This window comes from Canis lupus, chromosome 5 (assembly GCF_011100685.1).
Source record: "Canis lupus familiaris isolate Mischka breed German Shepherd chromosome 5, alternate assembly UU_Cfam_GSD_1.0, whole genome shotgun sequence".
Classification (NCBI taxonomy): Eukaryota; Metazoa; Chordata; class Mammalia; order Carnivora; family Canidae; genus Canis; species Canis lupus.
Genome location: NC_049226.1, coordinates 58,797,225 through 58,814,256, shown reverse-complemented (window position 1 = coordinate 58,814,256; position 17,032 = coordinate 58,797,225). Strand labels below are relative to the sequence as shown.

Here is a 17,032-nt window from a genome sequence, read left to right as displayed (position 1 = left end):
CGCTGGGCGCAGGCGGCCGCGGCTGCTCCTCGGCGGCCACCGGCGCTGCGGCTCGGGGGTGCGGGCCGGCCGGGGACGGCGGAGGAGGCGCCGCCTGAGCTCCGGGAGGCGCTGCCGAAGGGCGGCGGAGGGCCGTGGGGGTCGTGCACGCGCCGAGGTCCCGGCGGGCCTTCCGCTCTGACAGGTACCCCGAACCCCGACTACGCGCGGGCCGGGGCTGCGGGGCCTGCAGAGGTGGGCGCGGCCGGGGGTCCGGGGAGCGGCCTGCAGAGGTGGGCGCGGCCGGGGGTGGTGGGGAGGGCTGCAGAGGTGGGCGCGGCCGGGGGTCGGGGCCTGGGGCTGGGCCCGGGGTTGGGGGGGCGCCTGTCGCGGTGGCGCGGTCGGAGGACCGGGGACCGGGCCGCGGGCGGGGAGCTCGCCCCCGGGGGGTGCCCCTGCCGGAGCGGGCACCGCCAGCCACAACCCGAGGTCCGGTCTGCGGTGGCCTGGAGCTGGCGCCGGGCTTAGCTGACGGTGACCCGGAACCCCGACCGACCCGAGTGGAGGGAGACCGCGGCCGCGCCCTGTGCGGGTTCAGCGCTGCTCTGCACGCCCACCCCCTCCGTTTGGTGCCGATTCAGTTTCGGATACGCTCTGCGGCACTTTCAGGCTTTAGGATTACTCGACCGAACGTTATTTGCACTTGTAACGTTTAAGTTTCCCTAAAAAGAGAAGTGGAAACAAGGTTTATCTCCTAGTCTTGTAGCAAAATGTTGGGAAGTTGCCGAATTATTTCAGTTTACTTTCTAGATGTCAACAATCCTGATACACAATCAGGATTACACGTAACACACGTGATACACGTAACACAAAGATACGTGTTGATAGCCGCAGTGAAGGACCGGCTGAGCTACCCTCGTCCATGCAGGCACCGGCATGGTAGCAAGGGAACCCAGGACAGCAGTTGCTGCTTGGGGCCCTGCGTGCTAATGGCTGAGTTTCAGCAGAGCTTTGATTTTTGTCAAAATGTTAGCGGTGATTTTTTTTTAATTTTTATTTATTTATGATAGTCACACAGAGAGAGAGAGAGAGAGAGGCAGAGACACAGGCAGAGGGAGAAGCAGGCTCCATGCACCAGGAGCCCGACATGGAACTCGATCCCAGGTCTCCAGGATCACGCCCTGGGCCAAAGGCAGGCGCCAAACCGCTGCGCCACCCAGGGATCCCAGCGGTGATTTTTATAGTCTGATAGCAGCATCCTTTAGTGACACCTCCAGCATCATGTAACACTCTCAAAGGTTTCCACAAAGAGGACCCTGGGGTACGAGGTGGAAGGGCTTTGGAAGAGAGTGGCCATAAAGGAATGCTTTCCAATACTTAAAGCGAGGTGATGTCTCTACAGTGCCAGGGCGTTCCTCCTGCCTGATTCCTACACACCAGTACTTTGTTTGGGATTTATTGAGGCAATATAGTATAGTGGACATAACCCCTATTTGGATTTCAAAGGTCCTATTTTAAGTCTAAGAACCTTAGCAGAGGGTATTGGCCAAGATCAGAGACTCTGGAACCCAACCAGCTAAAATCACTCTGCCTACAGGGCTCGCTAGTCTTATAGCCTTGAGCAAGGGCTCTCTGTACCTCAATTTCACATCTCTAAAGTTGGTATGACGACAAACCTGTCAGAGTTGTTATGAAGGCACGCGTATGTGTCTAGTGTTGAGGTCGGCCCTTGGCACACAATAAGTGCATTAAAGGTAGTGTCTATCTGCAAGCAAGAGCGCTCTGTAAAGGAATATACATGGGGCAATATGCATGGTGTTTCAAATTTTAGAATTTCAGGAAATATAATCACGTTCAGTTGAAGATATTTAGTAGATACCTACTAATTTCAAGGTGGAATAGGGCGTAATGGTCCCTGCTCTTAAAGATGACAGGAAAAATTTGAGAAATTCAGAACAGAAAGAGGGATAACTGATTTTTAGTTAAGCTTGCCTGGACTTTAGAATGCGTGACAAGAACTGAGGGTTTGAACAGCAGATTGGGTCAGGACACAGTTGACCCTTTTGCCCTGGACAGGGAGCACATGAAGAGCTCTGAGTTAGGACACAGATACTGATGACCCCAGTTGGGCTTGAGAAGGAACACAGTATAGCTGGGAACAGGGGGAGTGCTCCAGGTGGGGAGACCTGGCCACAGTGCACTGTCACCCTGTAGAAGAGACAGTGGGGTGGAGAAGAGTGGATTCAGCCATAGTCTATCACCTGAAAGGCAGGACCAATAAGACTTGGCACTTGAGGAATGGGGAGTGGGACAGAGGGTAAGTCTGCTAAGAGCCCAAGGCTGTGGAAGACAAATTCCACTCCTGGTGGGAATGCAGGTGGGGCTCTATAGCACACCCTGTGTATAATCATTCAGTTTTTGTGCTTGGTTTCCTTTATTTTCTGAGTGAGTTTACTTCAGTATTCCTCTGCTGTACTGTGACATCCTTCATTGTCAAAAATTACAATCTTTAATAGTGGTTTATTCTATTTCTAATGCTTGTGTTCATATATTCTAAGAGGATTGGCAAGTAGCAGTTAATAATTTATTGATGTAGGCCTTTTGTTTTGTTTGTTTTGTTTTGTTTTTAAAGATCTTATTTATTCATGGGAGACAGAGAAAGAGACACAGGCAGAGGGAGAAGCAGACTCACGCAGGGGGGCCCAAGGTGGGACTCAATCCCGGGACTCTAGGATCATGCCCCAGGCCAAAGGCAGGCGCCAAACCCCTGAGCCACCCAGGGATCCCCTGATGTAGGCCTTTTGAGGTTCTAAATGAAAGTAAAAGAAAGATCTAGATCATGCATCAAACATATTAAAATAAGCAAAATTTCATTTAGGATATATCTATATGTTACTTGCTATTCAGAATTTCAATTGACAGTATGTCCTATCCCAGAGAACATTCTGGAGAATTCTTTGTTTTCTCTTAGTGAGGATGGGGTTTCATGTTGCAGATACTTAAACCTAGTTCACATTGGCTTACTGTAGGGGAATTTGATTGGCTCCAGAACTGGAAAATAAGCAGAAGTTCATGAGTAGTTTGGGCCTTAAATGTGGCTGAACCTCAGGGTTCCCAAGACAGCTGTTTCCCCATGTCTGCCTGTTCTTTGGCAGAACCTCCTCACTGGTGGCTGTCAGTAACTCCTGGAAATATTCTTTAAAAAAAAAAAAAGATTTTATTTATTTATTCATGATAGACATAGAGAGAGAGAGAGAGGCAGAGACACAGGCAGAGGGAGAAGCAGGCTCCATGCCGGGAGCACACTGCAGGACTCGATCCTGGGACTCCAGGATCGTGCCCTGGACCAAAGGCAGGCGCCAAACAGCTCAGCCACCCAGGGATCCCCTCCCGGAAATATTCTGTGCCTGCAGCCCCAGCAAAAAAGCTTCTCTTTCCCGGTAGCCCCAGCAGAGGCCCGGGATAGAGTCACATCAGTCCAGTTTGGGTCCTGCTCTCATGTTGCCATTCCTGAACCAGCTGCTGAGGTTCAGGAACCCACAGTCTGACCAAGCCTGGGAGCAGTGCAGGTAGAAACTGCAATTGAGGTGCTGTTTCCAAACCAGGATAGGATGGATGCTGAGCAGGCATGACCAGATATCACAACACCCACCCTCAAAATGATATTCAACTATGAGCAGTTCACTAAACAATGACATAAAAAGTTCATCAACCAATATTTAAATATCTCCTCAAGCAGGCCCCAGGTGTACTTTCTGCACCTGGCATATCTCCCTGTAGTCCTGCCTTCCTTGCTTGAGCCATACATTTGCATTCAGCAGTTGTCATGATGTTGATTAACCCACCCTTTCCTCCCATATTTTTGTGTAACTTATTAACACACTGGTTATATTAGTTTCTTAACTAATATAAAAAACTTGATGTTTTTATCTTAACAAAACTCTTTATTTTTGCTATAACAAACTGCCACAAACCAGATGACTTAGAAGCCCGCGGTCAGGGTGTCGGCAGGGCCATGCTCCTTGTAAAGGCTCCACAGGAGGATCATCCCATCTTCTGGTGCTGACAGCACTCCTGGGTCCTTCTTGGCTTCTGCTCCGATCTCTTGATCTTCGCCTTGGCTGTGTGCGTGTCTGTGCCTCTCAGATGGACACCAGTGCTTCCATATCAGGGCCCACCGTCCTCCAGCATGACCTCGTTTTCACCTTATTACATCTGTAGAGACCTTATTTCCAATAAAGGTCATATTCACAGGTCCTGGGAGTTAGGACTTCATCCTATTTTGGGGGGGAGACACAATTCAACCCACAACACTTGTCAAATTTTTAAGACATACTTTTGGAAAAAGTGAAGATAAATGGTACCTTAGAGTTAGAGGCTCCCATGAGAAATACTTAAAACCTAGATTCCTTCAGAGATGGGAAAATTCTGACATGTGAATTATTTTGTCTATGAGCAAGGCATGAGCTAACACGTTCAATGTGATAAAATGTTCCCAAGTTCCTTTATCTTAAAGAAGTCTTTCCTGTCCTTATAAACAGCCCAGCGTCCAGGATGCCCCACAAGATTGGCTTCGTTGTGGTCAGCTCCTCTGGACATGAAGATGGCTTCAGTGCCCGGGAACTAATGATCCACGCACCAACTGTCAGCGGGTGGAGGTCACCGAGGTGGGCCAGACTGGGTCTGTGGACTAGGGTGGCAGGCTCCTTTCATTGGACACTTCTGCTTGTATTAATGACTCAAGCCTCAGAACCATGTGGTGGTTAGCATGCTGCAGTGCCGTCTGTGCATTGATGCCATGGGTTTTTTCCTTATGTTTTTAAAGAAAATTTGTTGGACCCTTTCCCCTAATAACATTTACTGACATTCACCTAAGAAATGTGCAAGTAGGGCGCCCTGGTGCGGGTGAGGAGGGGGTGCATGAGAGAGCTGTGCTGGTGGCCACAGACAGCTCCTATGTGATGTTTGCCAAGGGCAGCCAAGTGGTGGCTTGGTTGCTGAGAAGAATGTGGGGTCACGGAGGGGTTTCTTAAAATGGGGGTGGAGGGGTGGGTTCCAGAGTGTGTTTGTGTGTTGATGGGAGTGATGGGGAGAGAAAAGCCAGGGTGGGGACAGGCTGGCCCTGGTGCAGTTTGGGGTGTGGGTGGGGGATGAGGCCCCAGCAGGGATGCTGTTCCATTTGGGGAGCAGTAGGAACAGCCCCATGTGAGGCTCCTGCTTTCTCAACAGTGGTGTGTAGGGCTGCTAGGAGAGGTGGCGGAGAAGGGAGGGAGCATGGCCAGGAGGCAGGAGTGGGCTCACCCAGGAGACCACTGGGTCCTGTCCAGCTGTTCCATCCTTTGCTGCTTCCCCCTGCCCAGGCCTTGGACGCCCCAGTGTCTTAGTAATCCAGTGCTTGCCAGCCCAGCGTATGTAGTATCTACTGTCTGGGGCACTGTGCTCTGTTGCTAAATCATGATCAGCTCCTGCAGTGTGAGGTCTTTGTCGACACTGGTTCTCCAGCTCCTTCTCATGTAGAGTTTTAACGTGCTCTGTCACTTACTAAGCAAAAGTAGAAGTTCCACTGTGGGCAGTTGTAGGCTTCTCCTGCAGACTGCCAAGCACACATTATAGGCACACATCCCTCAGGATTCTCTAAGCAGGTGGCTTTCCTGAAGCATTTGGGTTCCTGTGGAAAAATCCTTTGGCTCTTTCTTGCCCACTAGTACAGCCTCTTACGACTGATGTTGTTTATCTCGTGTTGAACTTCATTTCAAATGGTTTTCCCACTACCAGAAGCATGATTCACATAAGGCAGCAGGCAGATGCAGTCTGCACTGGAGCTTCAGCTCCACCACAGGCAGGTCTCAGACACAGCACTCGCAGACCACCTCGCTGCGTGCAGAGCACCGCACATGCAGCCAGAACCCGCGCATGTGAAAAGCCAAATGTGTTTGCTTTCAGATTTTGCCAGTTTCCACAAGAAATTGTTCTTCAGATGGTGGAGAGGTGTCGAATCAGGAAACTGCAACTGCTTGCCCACCAGTACATGATCCCCAGTAAAGTGGAGTTCTACATCAGTGAGAGCCTGCCCGAGTACTTCGTGCCCTACCAGGCTGAGCGCTTTCGAAGACTTGGGTAAGGGTGAGAGTGAAGGCTCATTTTGGGAACTTTTAACCTGACTCTCCCTGTGTCAGAGCCGTGGGAATGAAGGGACCACCCCTTGCTTTTGGTCCTGGGTCACAGACTCCCATGTGCTCAAGCACATTTCTGAGCAGCTGCCACACCGAGATGTGCTCTATTAGCAGTGCTGTCCATCTGTTGCTAGCATTTGTCTCTGCTTTTCAGACGCAGAACTCATTTTAAGAAAACTGGTTAGAATACAGTTTCTGGGCTTCTCCCTAGGTTTTCCCTTCAGACTTTGATTTAAACTTTGATTTAAACCCGTTGAGCTCAGTAGGAGCAGAGGCCAGTTTCATTGCACACACATTTCGTGTCATCATGGTTCCAGCGTGTGCTCTCTCTTTCAGCTATGTTTCTCTCTGTGACAACGAGAAGACAGGCTGTAAAGCCCGGGAGCTGAAGTCAGTGTACGTGGATGCAGTAGGACAGTTTCTTAAGCTGATTTTTCATGAGAACCATGTCAACAAGTACAACATATACAATCAGGTGAGACACGTGCCCTCACCTAGACTGCTCCCTATCTCCTTGCAGCATTATAGGGGCCTGCACCCCTGCGCAAAGGTATTTCAAATCTTTTTTTAAGATAGTAACTTTTATGGAAGAATATTAAGCTCTTCTGGAACTGTGCTATGTGATCAGGAGCTGCTGCCCCACACCACAGGTACACACTGGGAGCCTGGCCAACCCAAGTACGATGGGCCACTCAGGCTAACTGGATACTCGAACTCAAAGACTTTGTGTGGGTAATAGAATTAGTTATGCAGTGAAATGATAAATTGTGGTGATCTTGGGTTTAAAATTAACATCATCTGCTTTTTACAAAATTTTACTGTGTCCACTAGAAAACTTAAAATTATCTGTGTGGCTTGCATGGTTTCTGTTAGGTGACACTCTTCTGAATAAACCTATAAACCTTTAAGAGATAAATCCCCTGGTAGAACTTAGGGGTATGATTTCATGGTACAGGCAGCCCAGCTCTAAGTCCTCATTCTTAATCTCTCCCTCCCTCCCCTTGTCTTTCTGTTCCTTTTTCTTGTCTTTTAGTTTTGTTTTGGATTTGGCATGATTGATGTAGTAGAAATCAGTTGTGTCCAAAGCAGACTCATAATTAGCATGGATATTGACAGCACTCCCTGCTCCCTCCAAGAGGAGTGGAAACATTCCTTCCACCAAATCAGAGTTTTAAACCCAGCAAGTAGGTTGAGGAGAGCTCTGAGATGCAGTTCCATTGCTTGGTCTGCCGCAACAGTGCTTGACTGTAAACCTGAAGATTGATCACTAACGTGCTTCTACCTCGGCCCACCAGCAATACCCTGTCGCTCAGTTCCACTGCAGTGACGTTCGAGGAAGGGACGGTGTCAGGTGGAGCCACTGGCCCAGACAAACTGAGCTGTGCTAATGCAGGCCTTCAGTCCATTGTCTAGATTACCAAGATTGAGTAGATGGAACCCCATACTGGACTGTGAGTGGATGGTTTGGTGTGGCACTGTGTTAAAACTGTGGAGGTTTTTAGCCATTATTGTTTTAATGTACTTTAGATATTAAAATAGCCACTTGAGTGATGCCTGAGTGACTCAGCCAGTTACACATCTGCCTTTGGCTCAGGTCATGATCCCGAGGTCCTGAGATCAAGCCCCAGGTCAGGTTCCCTGGTCAGCGGGGAGCCCACTTCTCCCTCTCCTTCTGCCTCCTCTCCATGCTTGTGCTCTCTCACATGAGCACTTTCTCTCTTAAATAGATAAAATCTTTTTTAAAAATTAAAAATTAAACAGCCACTTGATTAGGTGTTAGAATATTACCTTGTATAATTTACAGGAATTAGTAATAATAATTCTATAGCTTGACATTTTACAGTTAATATACTTTGGTGTACATCATCCCTTTTGATGACAGTACAGTATGAACAAGCAGATTGTAATAAAGGGGATAAGTCATTGCCAAAATTTTATTCTTAATTGCTATTGGTTAACTCTTTCTTAGGTTGCTCTGGTTGCAGTAAATATCATTGGAGACCCTGCAGATTTCGGTGATGAAAGCCATATTGTAAGTTTGGGAGGTTTCATTCTCAAAGAAGAAAATGTATCTCTAACAAGCAGGATTGATTATTTTTGTCACAAAAAGTGTCACCTTGAAAAATCTTTATTAAATTGTCTCTTGAATAGCTAGCAGATAATTTTTGGCAGCTATAGTATATTAAAATCTCTTTTCCTCAAGAATTTTAACTGTCCTTCCAAAAACCTAGGATCCTCAAAGCCCACTGACATCTCTATATCATACCTCTTAGTTAAGGTTTCATGTTGTTCCTGTTTTCCTCTGAAACGCTAAGCAGAACTCTTTGCTCCCAAAGACCTCTAGAGAGAAACTGATTGATCATTACCTGGGCCAGCACAGCAGTGAGGACCCAGCTCTGGAAGGAACCTGTACTGGGTAAGAGTTCTCCCCCTAGACCCTCAGCTCCTAGGACTTTCTTCAGGATGGCCAAGGTGTGAGTCACTTCCAGAGGACTAGGACTTTGAGAGCCACTAAATTCAGTTCTGAGCTAGATAAGCCACTGATGAGATTGACTCAAATATACTTAAAGATTAAGGTCACTGTTCTCCTTAGCACATCTCCATTTATTGCCCTTCAGAGACAGCTCTATTTCTCGTGTATTCAGGTGTTACTAGAAAGTTCCTACAATGAGTGCAGATAGATCTATCGGCTGTACTTTGGTATTTTACTGGCACAGGCAACTTCATAGGTAAAAATTAAAGGAATTCATTGACCCAGATTATCCATTACTAGAACCTTCATCTTCTGTTTGCTTTGAGCCCTCCCCACTCTCATCCATCCCGTGAACATACAGCTCTGCCTCCCGCAGGCGGGGGGGCCCAGGGGCGGCTCCACTGGGCGCAAGGCTCACTGCCCACTGGTGCATACACTTAGCACAGCAAGTGGCTCCTGGAGAATCTCCATATTTTATGCAAGCACAAGAGCCTGGCTTAAGAAGGAATTACTTTGTGTCAGTGTTTGGACTGCCTTGCTTCCTGTGGAGTCTTCCTGGGCCTGCAGCCTGGCTATCAACTGGTGGATGTCAGTAGGGAGTGCTTAAAAAATAGACTCTGTCCCTAAATCAGGGCGAGACCTGCTCTTCTGAAGCTGCCCACTGCCCATGCCAGATGATGTCATGTTTTTTTTCTTTGTAGCATTTTCATAATTAAGTCTTTGTTTTCATCTCTAGGACTTGAAGGCAAAGAAACTTTGACTTAAGAGTATAGTATGTATTTAGGTAAAAATAGTTAATCTTGTGCCAATACCAAAGCGTGTTACTGTTTGGTCATCACTGAGATTAACTGATACTGTTCAAAGCTGCCAAAGCTGACCCCATCACCTCATTTCCAAGAGTTGAGAAGTGTTGGGGGGATGTTTGATCATGCTGAAAGGTGATGTCATACAGTGTCCTGTTTCAATTTATTTTTAGACAACCAATTTATTTTATTTTATTTATTTTATTTATTTATTTTTTAATTTATTTTTTCATGAGACAGAAAGGCAGAGACATAAGCAGAGGGAGAAGCAGGGTCCCTGTGGGGAACCTGTTACAGGATTTGATCCCAGGACCCCGGGATCATGACCTGAGCCAAGGTTGACCTCAACCACTGAGCCACCCAGGTGCCCTGACGGCCACATTTTTTATGACAAGTAATACTGTCATTAAAATTTACCTGTATATAAAGATATCTAAGTCAAAGCTGCCAGTTGGCTTATTTTGTGTAGCTGTTACAATAGAGACATTGAAACATGTCCCCTGTTAACATTTTTGTTGAGTGGTTAGACTGGCATTATTGTTTTAAATGTTAGACCCTAGAGAAAGCTGCCAGCCTGCTGCAGAACACGAAAGAAAGAATGAGGTAATACTTAATCAGAAATCAGTTACTCAGATCACTAGAAAGATCTTTTATTCCTGGAAGGGTTTTTCTGATCTCCCCAGGACTTGGGATATCATGCAGTCTGACACTTTGAGCTGAGGCCCTAGCAGGGCACCTCTGCATCTTTAGTGCTTGTCACAGTTACTGTGGCACTGGTGTCAAGTATGGACACCTAGATTACACCTGGAACCCACCAAGTCAGATTCTTTATGGATGGGGCCTGGTAGTCTACTTTGGCTTGGGTTTTCCCCTAGACTACACATGATTCACCTGCACTATTATGTCCCCGGTGCCTAGAACAGAGCCAAGCACAGAGTCCACACTCAAAATATTTATTAAAGAACAAATAAACCAAAGACTCAGATGCCCCCAAGTGCAGTTAACTAATGGTCAGGAGCATAAGCTGTGGAGTCAGAGAGACCCACCTGCACTTAAGAGCTGGGTGACCTGAAGCCCATTCCTGATTTTTCTGAGCTTCCACTTTCTCTGGCAAGAATGCTCCAAGAGCAGATGTGGGGGTGCCATTTCTGTGACTATCTGTACCTTCAGACTGAGCCTGTAGGACTCCCTCCACCATCACTCTATCACACGTGTCGAAGTTAGCTAAAATATTCATCTCTTTCCTTTAGGAAATCTGACTACATTTCTCCACTGGATGACTTAGCTTTTGATATGTACCAAGATCCAGAAGTTGCCCAGATTATACGCAAATTAGATGAAAGAAAACGTGAAGCTGTCCAAAAGGAACGTTACGACTATGCCAAGAAGTTAAAACAAGCTATTGCTGATTTGCAAAAGGTACTACTCCTGGAGACAACAGTCCTCCCTCGGTTGTGTGAGAGTGGTCCTGACACATGGTACAGCAAAGATGTAGGCCACTAAAAGCTATGGACACTAGTGTGGGTCCAAGGAGGTAAGCAACATAAAGTTATAGACAGATGAGCAGCTAAGTAAAATGTAAGTGAAGGCACAAACTCAGCCTCTTCAGATGCCATGTTGCTTTCCTAAGGCAGTAGAAAAACATAAGATGCTTATCATCCCATGGATTCATGCAGTTTCTTAGACACTGGCGTGGTGACAGGCAGCACGCCCCATGCAGGCCAGCGTGGCTATTGTCTAACTGCCCAGGTTTGGCCCCTCCTCCCAGCAAGGTACATGGGGCAGGCAGCACCTCTATCACCTAGCCCTTGCTTTAAAAGTTGTCTTTGCACTGGATGTGGCTGGATGCACATTTGAAGCAGAGTGGCCTTGTGTGCTTCAGGTTGGCGAGCGCCTTGGGAGGTATGAGGTGGAAAAGCGCTGTGCGGTTGAGAAGGAGGACTATGACCTGGCCAAGGAGAAGAAGCAGCAGATGGAGCAGTTTCGCAACCAAGTGTATGAGCAGCTGCAGCTGCACAGCCTCGTGGATGCTGAGCCGGTAGGTGCCTGGGCAGCAGTCCCCAGGGCCAAAGAGATTCAGCCACGGGGCCCGTGTGTCCTCATTATGTATGTGACGTGCACATGGCTCCATAACACACAGGTGACAGTTCAGACAGGTGACGTCAGCTCTAGAGGTGCTGCTGGACACCCACTTGCACGAAGACTCATGGCAGAGGAGAAAGGGGATGAGCTGGAATCGGGGATCTCACCTCTTCTCCCCGGCTCAGCTTCCTCATTTGTAAAATGAACCGATGGCAGCCCTGCCATGAGTAGCCTCAGGAGTGTTGTGCACGCATAATCCTAACGGCCTCAGCTTGTTGAGGCCGTGTTTCCTGGGACACACTGCCACTGATCTTTAGAACCCACACAGGCAGCTGGTGTACGTACCACCACATTGCAGAGTCGTGCGTGACAGCACAGACTCTGGAGCTGCGCTGCTTGGGCTCAGACCTGGCCCCCTTAGGGCTGTGTGATCTCAGGGTCATTCCTTAGCCACTCTGCCTCAGTTTCCTTCTCCCATTTATGGGGTAAAAGTGGTATGCATTAAATGAGATCGTCTGTCTGACCCACCTACCGCCATGGCCTCCACATGCTAACTATGTTGTGATGACACAAAACAGCCCGCTTTTGCAGCCACTGGGTTTTAGGTCCCACCCAGGTGCTTCCTACCTACATACCACACCTTTGCTGGCAAGTCTGTGTGTGTGTTTCCATACTGTGGCAACCCAGGCACTGTGCTTATTGTCACTCTAGTGTTCTGGCACACATGTCACTTCTGTAGGGCACATGGCAGCCATGGAGAGATAGCTAAAAGGATATGACAGGACTGGAGGGCACCAGTCCTGATGCCCTCGTGCAGCTTGATGCAGTCCTTGATGCAGCTTGTCACTCTGCCTTCCTAAACTGTCACATCCTCCCGCCCCCCCTCCCCCCAGTGGTGTGGCAACAGCACTGGGAGTGAAGCATCCTGTTTTTCCCCAGATGCGAAGGCCTTCTGACCTGCCCCTCCAGCCCCTCACTCACTCTGCCAGTCCTCGCCACAAACAGCAAGTGCCATCTCTACCACCGCAAGAAGAAAGTGCACCAGAAAGCCGGTTTGCAGAGCCTTTCCTTCAGGAAAAGCCTCCAGCACATCCCCCAGGCCCTTCTCAGCACTCCACAGCAGACCAGTCACCACCTGCCACAGACCCTCATCTCAAGACCCATGTAGGTAACTGGTAACAGATTGTGTGCAATTTATTCAACAGATACATAGAGAGGACCCACATGGTGCTAAGGCTTTCCTGGTGCAGGGGATGGATCAGCGCACACAACTACAGAACTCCTTCCTGCCCTATGTTCCCAAAGCCAGAACATGGTGGTACATGCACCCAGCGGGTAATCACACCTTAGTGGGAGACCCTGTTTGCAGTCAGACGCACCAGCCCTCGCACCTGTGTCTGCACCCATCAGCCGGTGCTCTGGGATGCACCATCCTCCTGAGCCTCTCCTTTGCTCTCTGTAAAAATGCACAAACAGCTGCTTAAGGGATTATTTCCAGGAATAAACAAGACCATGTTTGTAAAGCGCCCACTGAGGTCTGACTTCAGTAGAACCTCCACACAAGTCATGCATGGTTAATATACTATCAGGATTTTCTGTGTTGTAAGTAACAGACGACCTTGCTCCCACTGGGTGTTTCCTGGCTTTTGTAACTCGAGACTTAAGAGGTCATGTGGGTTTCAGGGTTCAGTAGCTTCATAGCATCACCAATGCCTCTTTTCTCCTGTCAACTTTGTTTCCTGTGGTTCCAAGTCACCATAGGGCTGGAGCTGTCACGTGGCCCTTAGCTTCAGGTCTGCACGTTGTCCCATCTGAGCAAGAGTCTTCCCGAGTTTATCAGTCGCATACCAGCCTCTGAGTGATGGTGAGGACCAGAAGAGGTCTCACTGGAGGTCCTGCTGGCATGCAAGGCAGCATGGCTAGCGACTCTGGGGAGGAAGACAGGATGTTGGGTGGGCACGGGCAAGTGTCCTCCAGGAAAGCCAGAGGGGACAGCACTCATGCTGGCCTCCCAGGGCACATCTTGATGTCATCTCCATCAGGAGCATCTTGTCTGTAACTTTATTGCTTTAAGTCATATCTAATACTTTGATTTAAAATACTCCAATTTCTCCTTTGTTAGAATGTCAACATGTTTTGTGTTACAGCAGAGTAGATACTCACTCTCATGCGGTTTATACCCAGTTAATATCTCAGTGGGTATGAAGTGTGAATGTCATAGTGACACCTGCCTCAGAAAATTACTCTGGAATCTGTTATTTAATTTCCCAAAACTCTGCTACATATGTACTTGTTTAGGTGTGCATCTGTGTTTCCAGATGTGGATGGAAGCTCTGGGAGGTGGAGAGCCCATGTCACCCCATCGCGTGGGCAGGGGGCCCGATGAGCATCTGCAGGGCTGAGGGGGTAGGCAGCAGACAGCTGCCTGCCCAGAGCTAGAGGAGGCAAAGCCCAGGAAAGCTGTGGAGGTATTGTTAGCTCGGTTGCCTGTTTTTTAGTGGAAATCTCGCAGATAATGAACACATTTAAAATGAGGCTTGGTACTTATTTCTAAGTCATAAACTAAGAAAAAATCAGAAGTCTTGTCAGGAAAACATATAACTTTTACTTTGGTAAGCTACGTGTCAGCTGAACTGTAACTATTAGTGGTAAGTAGTAACCGAGGCCGAATCTATATCACTTTTCAATTGGGTCCGCGCTGAGTTTAGAAAAGAATGGAAACTGATCTAATTTTTTCAGGTGAATCTTATTGTCACATAAATTATTCTTATCTGATAAAACTGCTGCCATGCAGACAAGAAGGGTGCAGAGCAGTAGGCCAGCGGTGTAGACATGGTGTCGGCAGGTGGGGGGCCTTGGGGAGCTCTGCAGCCGCCCTTCTCTCCTGTAGCTCCAGTCTGTGCCCTATGATGAGCGGCCCCTTCCTGCTACACGGAAGCAGCCGGCGGCAGCAGCCCTGGAACCAGAAAAGAGTGACTCTGATGTCAGCGAGGCTCCCAAAAGAGGTGCCGCTGGAGAGCCTGAGCCCTTAACAGAGAAGGCACTGAGAGAGGCCAGCCCTGCCGTGGACGTGCTTGGAGAAAGCCTGGTACATGGAGGGCTGGAGAGCGCCCTTGGCTTTGTTTTTGATACTGTTGGCTTCCCTTTGGAATCACTATTCATTTGAAGTCTTCCAATAATTATTAATTATATAAAGCAGCAAAAACAGAAACTAGAATTTAAGATCTTACGAATGTCTGTTCGTACCAGACTGAGTGTTTCTGTCTGGTACTGACAGAGTTGATATCGGAAATCTGCCCCTTCTGGAACACCTGCCCCTTCCAGGAGAAAATGAGGGCAGAGCAAAACAAAAGATGGAAGCATTCCATATGGAAATGAGCCCAGTGGGTTTTCCCCTTCTTCCCAGCTTCACAGTATTTCCCTTGGTCGAACTTCTGGTACTTTCTGTATTTTAACAGGGTCTTCAGTATTCCATGTTAGAAAAATTACTTCCTTAAACACACGTACTTGTTCTGCTCTTACAAGAGATTTTTCTCTGTGTGAAACAAAGGTTCAGGTGGCATGGCTGAGGGGCGGCAGTGGTGTCACTGGTGCACCTGCCCCGAGTCAGCCAGCCTCCACTCTGTGTAGGTTGCGGGGGCCTATTCCAAGACCTGGTCATACCGGGAAGATGCGCTGCTCGCCCTGTATAAGCAGCTGATGGAGACACCTGCTGGAACTCCGAAGGAAGAGCTGAAGAGCATGCTGCGAGCATCTATCTTCCTTGTTAGAAGAGCCATTAGAGACATAGTGACCCCGGTGAGTCCCCTGTGCCCCAAGGTCCCCCAGGAGGTCCAGTGGGCCAGGAGGAAGCACAGTGTATCACTAGGAATTAAGGGTCTCTGGCAAGAAATGTGGTCAGTGAAAAGCTTGCAGAGTCTGTCTTCACTTGGCCGTGCTCCTTGCTCTTGCACGGCATCAGCTTTCCCATGCTCTTGAAAGGTTTGCGGAGGCCGGACTCACCATGACTGAGAAAATGCTCAGTTTATGTTTTTATTTTTAATGAAAACTGAGGAGCTTGAGGTTATTCCTGGATTCCCCTGACTCTGAGGGTGCCGTAAGAGTGAGCACGCCCCAGGTGCACCACTGCCTTCGTGTTTGCCATTAGGCAGGAATGTTCAGGGTGTGGCATCCAGGGCAACACGGGGCACTTGCTGGCATGTGACATGAGAGCACATGCCTTCCATATGGGAAGAACTGCATTTAGAAAGTGGTTTTCGGGTGACCTGTTCCAGCCCTTCAGGCAGCACAGAATCCCCAACATCGTGTTCATGTTGGTTCCCGTCAGTAACCGTCATGTTCTCTCTGCTGGAATGCAGTTATGGGAGCTCTTCCATTTTTACCACTGTTTTCTTAGGTTTTTCAGGCTTCTTTGAAATTGTTGAAAATGATAATTACACAATATATTCCCAAACACAAACTGAGTAAGCTTGAAACTGCTCACTGTGTGGAAAGAACCATACCTGTTCTGCTCACCAGGACTGGAGACTCTTCTGCTCGCCTCCGAGTCATAGCTTCAAATTTTATTCAGGTATGAACTTCACCAGAAAATAATAAGCACGTTACTATGTTATCTGACTTTCTGAATACCTTACCAGTTTCTGTCTCTCCTAAGAGCATTATTGGTTCTCCTCGTGGGTCCCTGTCATACTTACTGGTGCTCTGAAACCTGAAGGTTGCCTTCGATTAAAGTATAGTTTGGGGGTAGCCCTGGTGGCGCAGCGGTTTAGTGCCGCCTGCGGCCCGGGGTGTGATCCTAGAGACCCGGGATTGAGTCCCGCATCAGGCTTCCTGCGTGGAGCCTGCTTCTCCCTCTACCTGTGTCTCTGCCTCTCTCTCTCTCGCTCGCTCTGAATGAATAAATAAATAAATCTTAAGAAAAAAAATTATAAAGTATAGTTTGGCTTGTCTGGTATTTCTTTTCTTCAACATATGCTAGAAACTTCTAGTAAAAATGTATGGAAAACTAAACCATAATAGAAAATTGGGAGTAAAGAGATAATAAATGTGTAATGACCTTAATCTAAATAGTTTTGGGCTTTCACTCCAGGCCAAGTATTAGAGAGAGAGAGAACTCTAGGAGTTCTTTTTTTTTTTTTTTTCTAAAGATTTTATTTATTCATGAGAGACACAGAGAGAGAGGCAGAGACATAGGCAGTAAGAGAAGCAGGCTCTCCACAAGGAGCCCGATGTGGGACTCGAATGCTGGGACTCCAGAATCACTCCCTGAACTGACGGCAGATGCTCAGCCACTGAGCCACCCAGGCACCCCATGCTCTAGGAGTTCTTACCCTGAGGCCTATGCCGGGGCTTCAGCAAGTCTATGAATTTCTCACATTTTATATGACATTCTGTTGGGAAGGACTCCATAGCTTTCATAGTTTCTCAGAGGGGTCATTTTTACAGTATGATGAACCACTCATCTCCTTTAACAAACTTGAGTTCTGGGGGAGAATGAAAAAGGAGAAGTAAGTTATACTAAC

General features: G+C 48.0%; 1 protein-coding gene across 6 annotated transcripts in view; it reads left to right on the top strand.

The window, feature by feature from the left end:
- The first annotated feature begins 36 nt into the window (after nucleotides 1-36).
- The window catches only part of CEP104 (centrosomal protein 104), a 38,156-nt gene continuing 21,160 nt past the window's right edge, over nucleotides 37-17,032 (top strand). For 5 of the 6 annotated variants that reach the window (XR_005359810.1, XR_005359809.1, XR_005359811.1 and 2 more), the window contains exons 1-12: nucleotides 37-184; nucleotides 4,521-4,646; nucleotides 5,923-6,096; nucleotides 6,489-6,627; nucleotides 8,122-8,184; nucleotides 8,489-8,568; nucleotides 10,679-10,847; nucleotides 11,311-11,466; nucleotides 12,450-12,674; nucleotides 14,401-14,598; nucleotides 15,141-15,308; nucleotides 15,907-16,080. Coding sequence is in view for 3 of the 6 variants with exons in the window: in XM_038537750.1 (XP_038393678.1) it covers nucleotides 4,534-4,646; nucleotides 5,923-6,096; nucleotides 6,489-6,627; nucleotides 8,122-8,184; nucleotides 8,489-8,568; nucleotides 10,679-10,847; nucleotides 11,311-11,466; nucleotides 12,450-12,674; nucleotides 14,401-14,598; nucleotides 15,141-15,308; nucleotides 15,907-16,080 (1,659 nt within the window). In the remaining 3 variants the exon portion in view is untranslated. The remainder of the gene's footprint in view (nucleotides 185-4,520; nucleotides 4,647-5,922; nucleotides 6,097-6,488; nucleotides 6,628-8,121; nucleotides 8,185-8,488; nucleotides 8,569-10,678; nucleotides 10,848-11,310; nucleotides 11,467-12,449; nucleotides 12,675-14,400; nucleotides 14,599-15,140; nucleotides 15,309-15,906; nucleotides 16,081-17,032) is intronic. The other variant, XM_038537751.1, reaches the window with a different exon arrangement.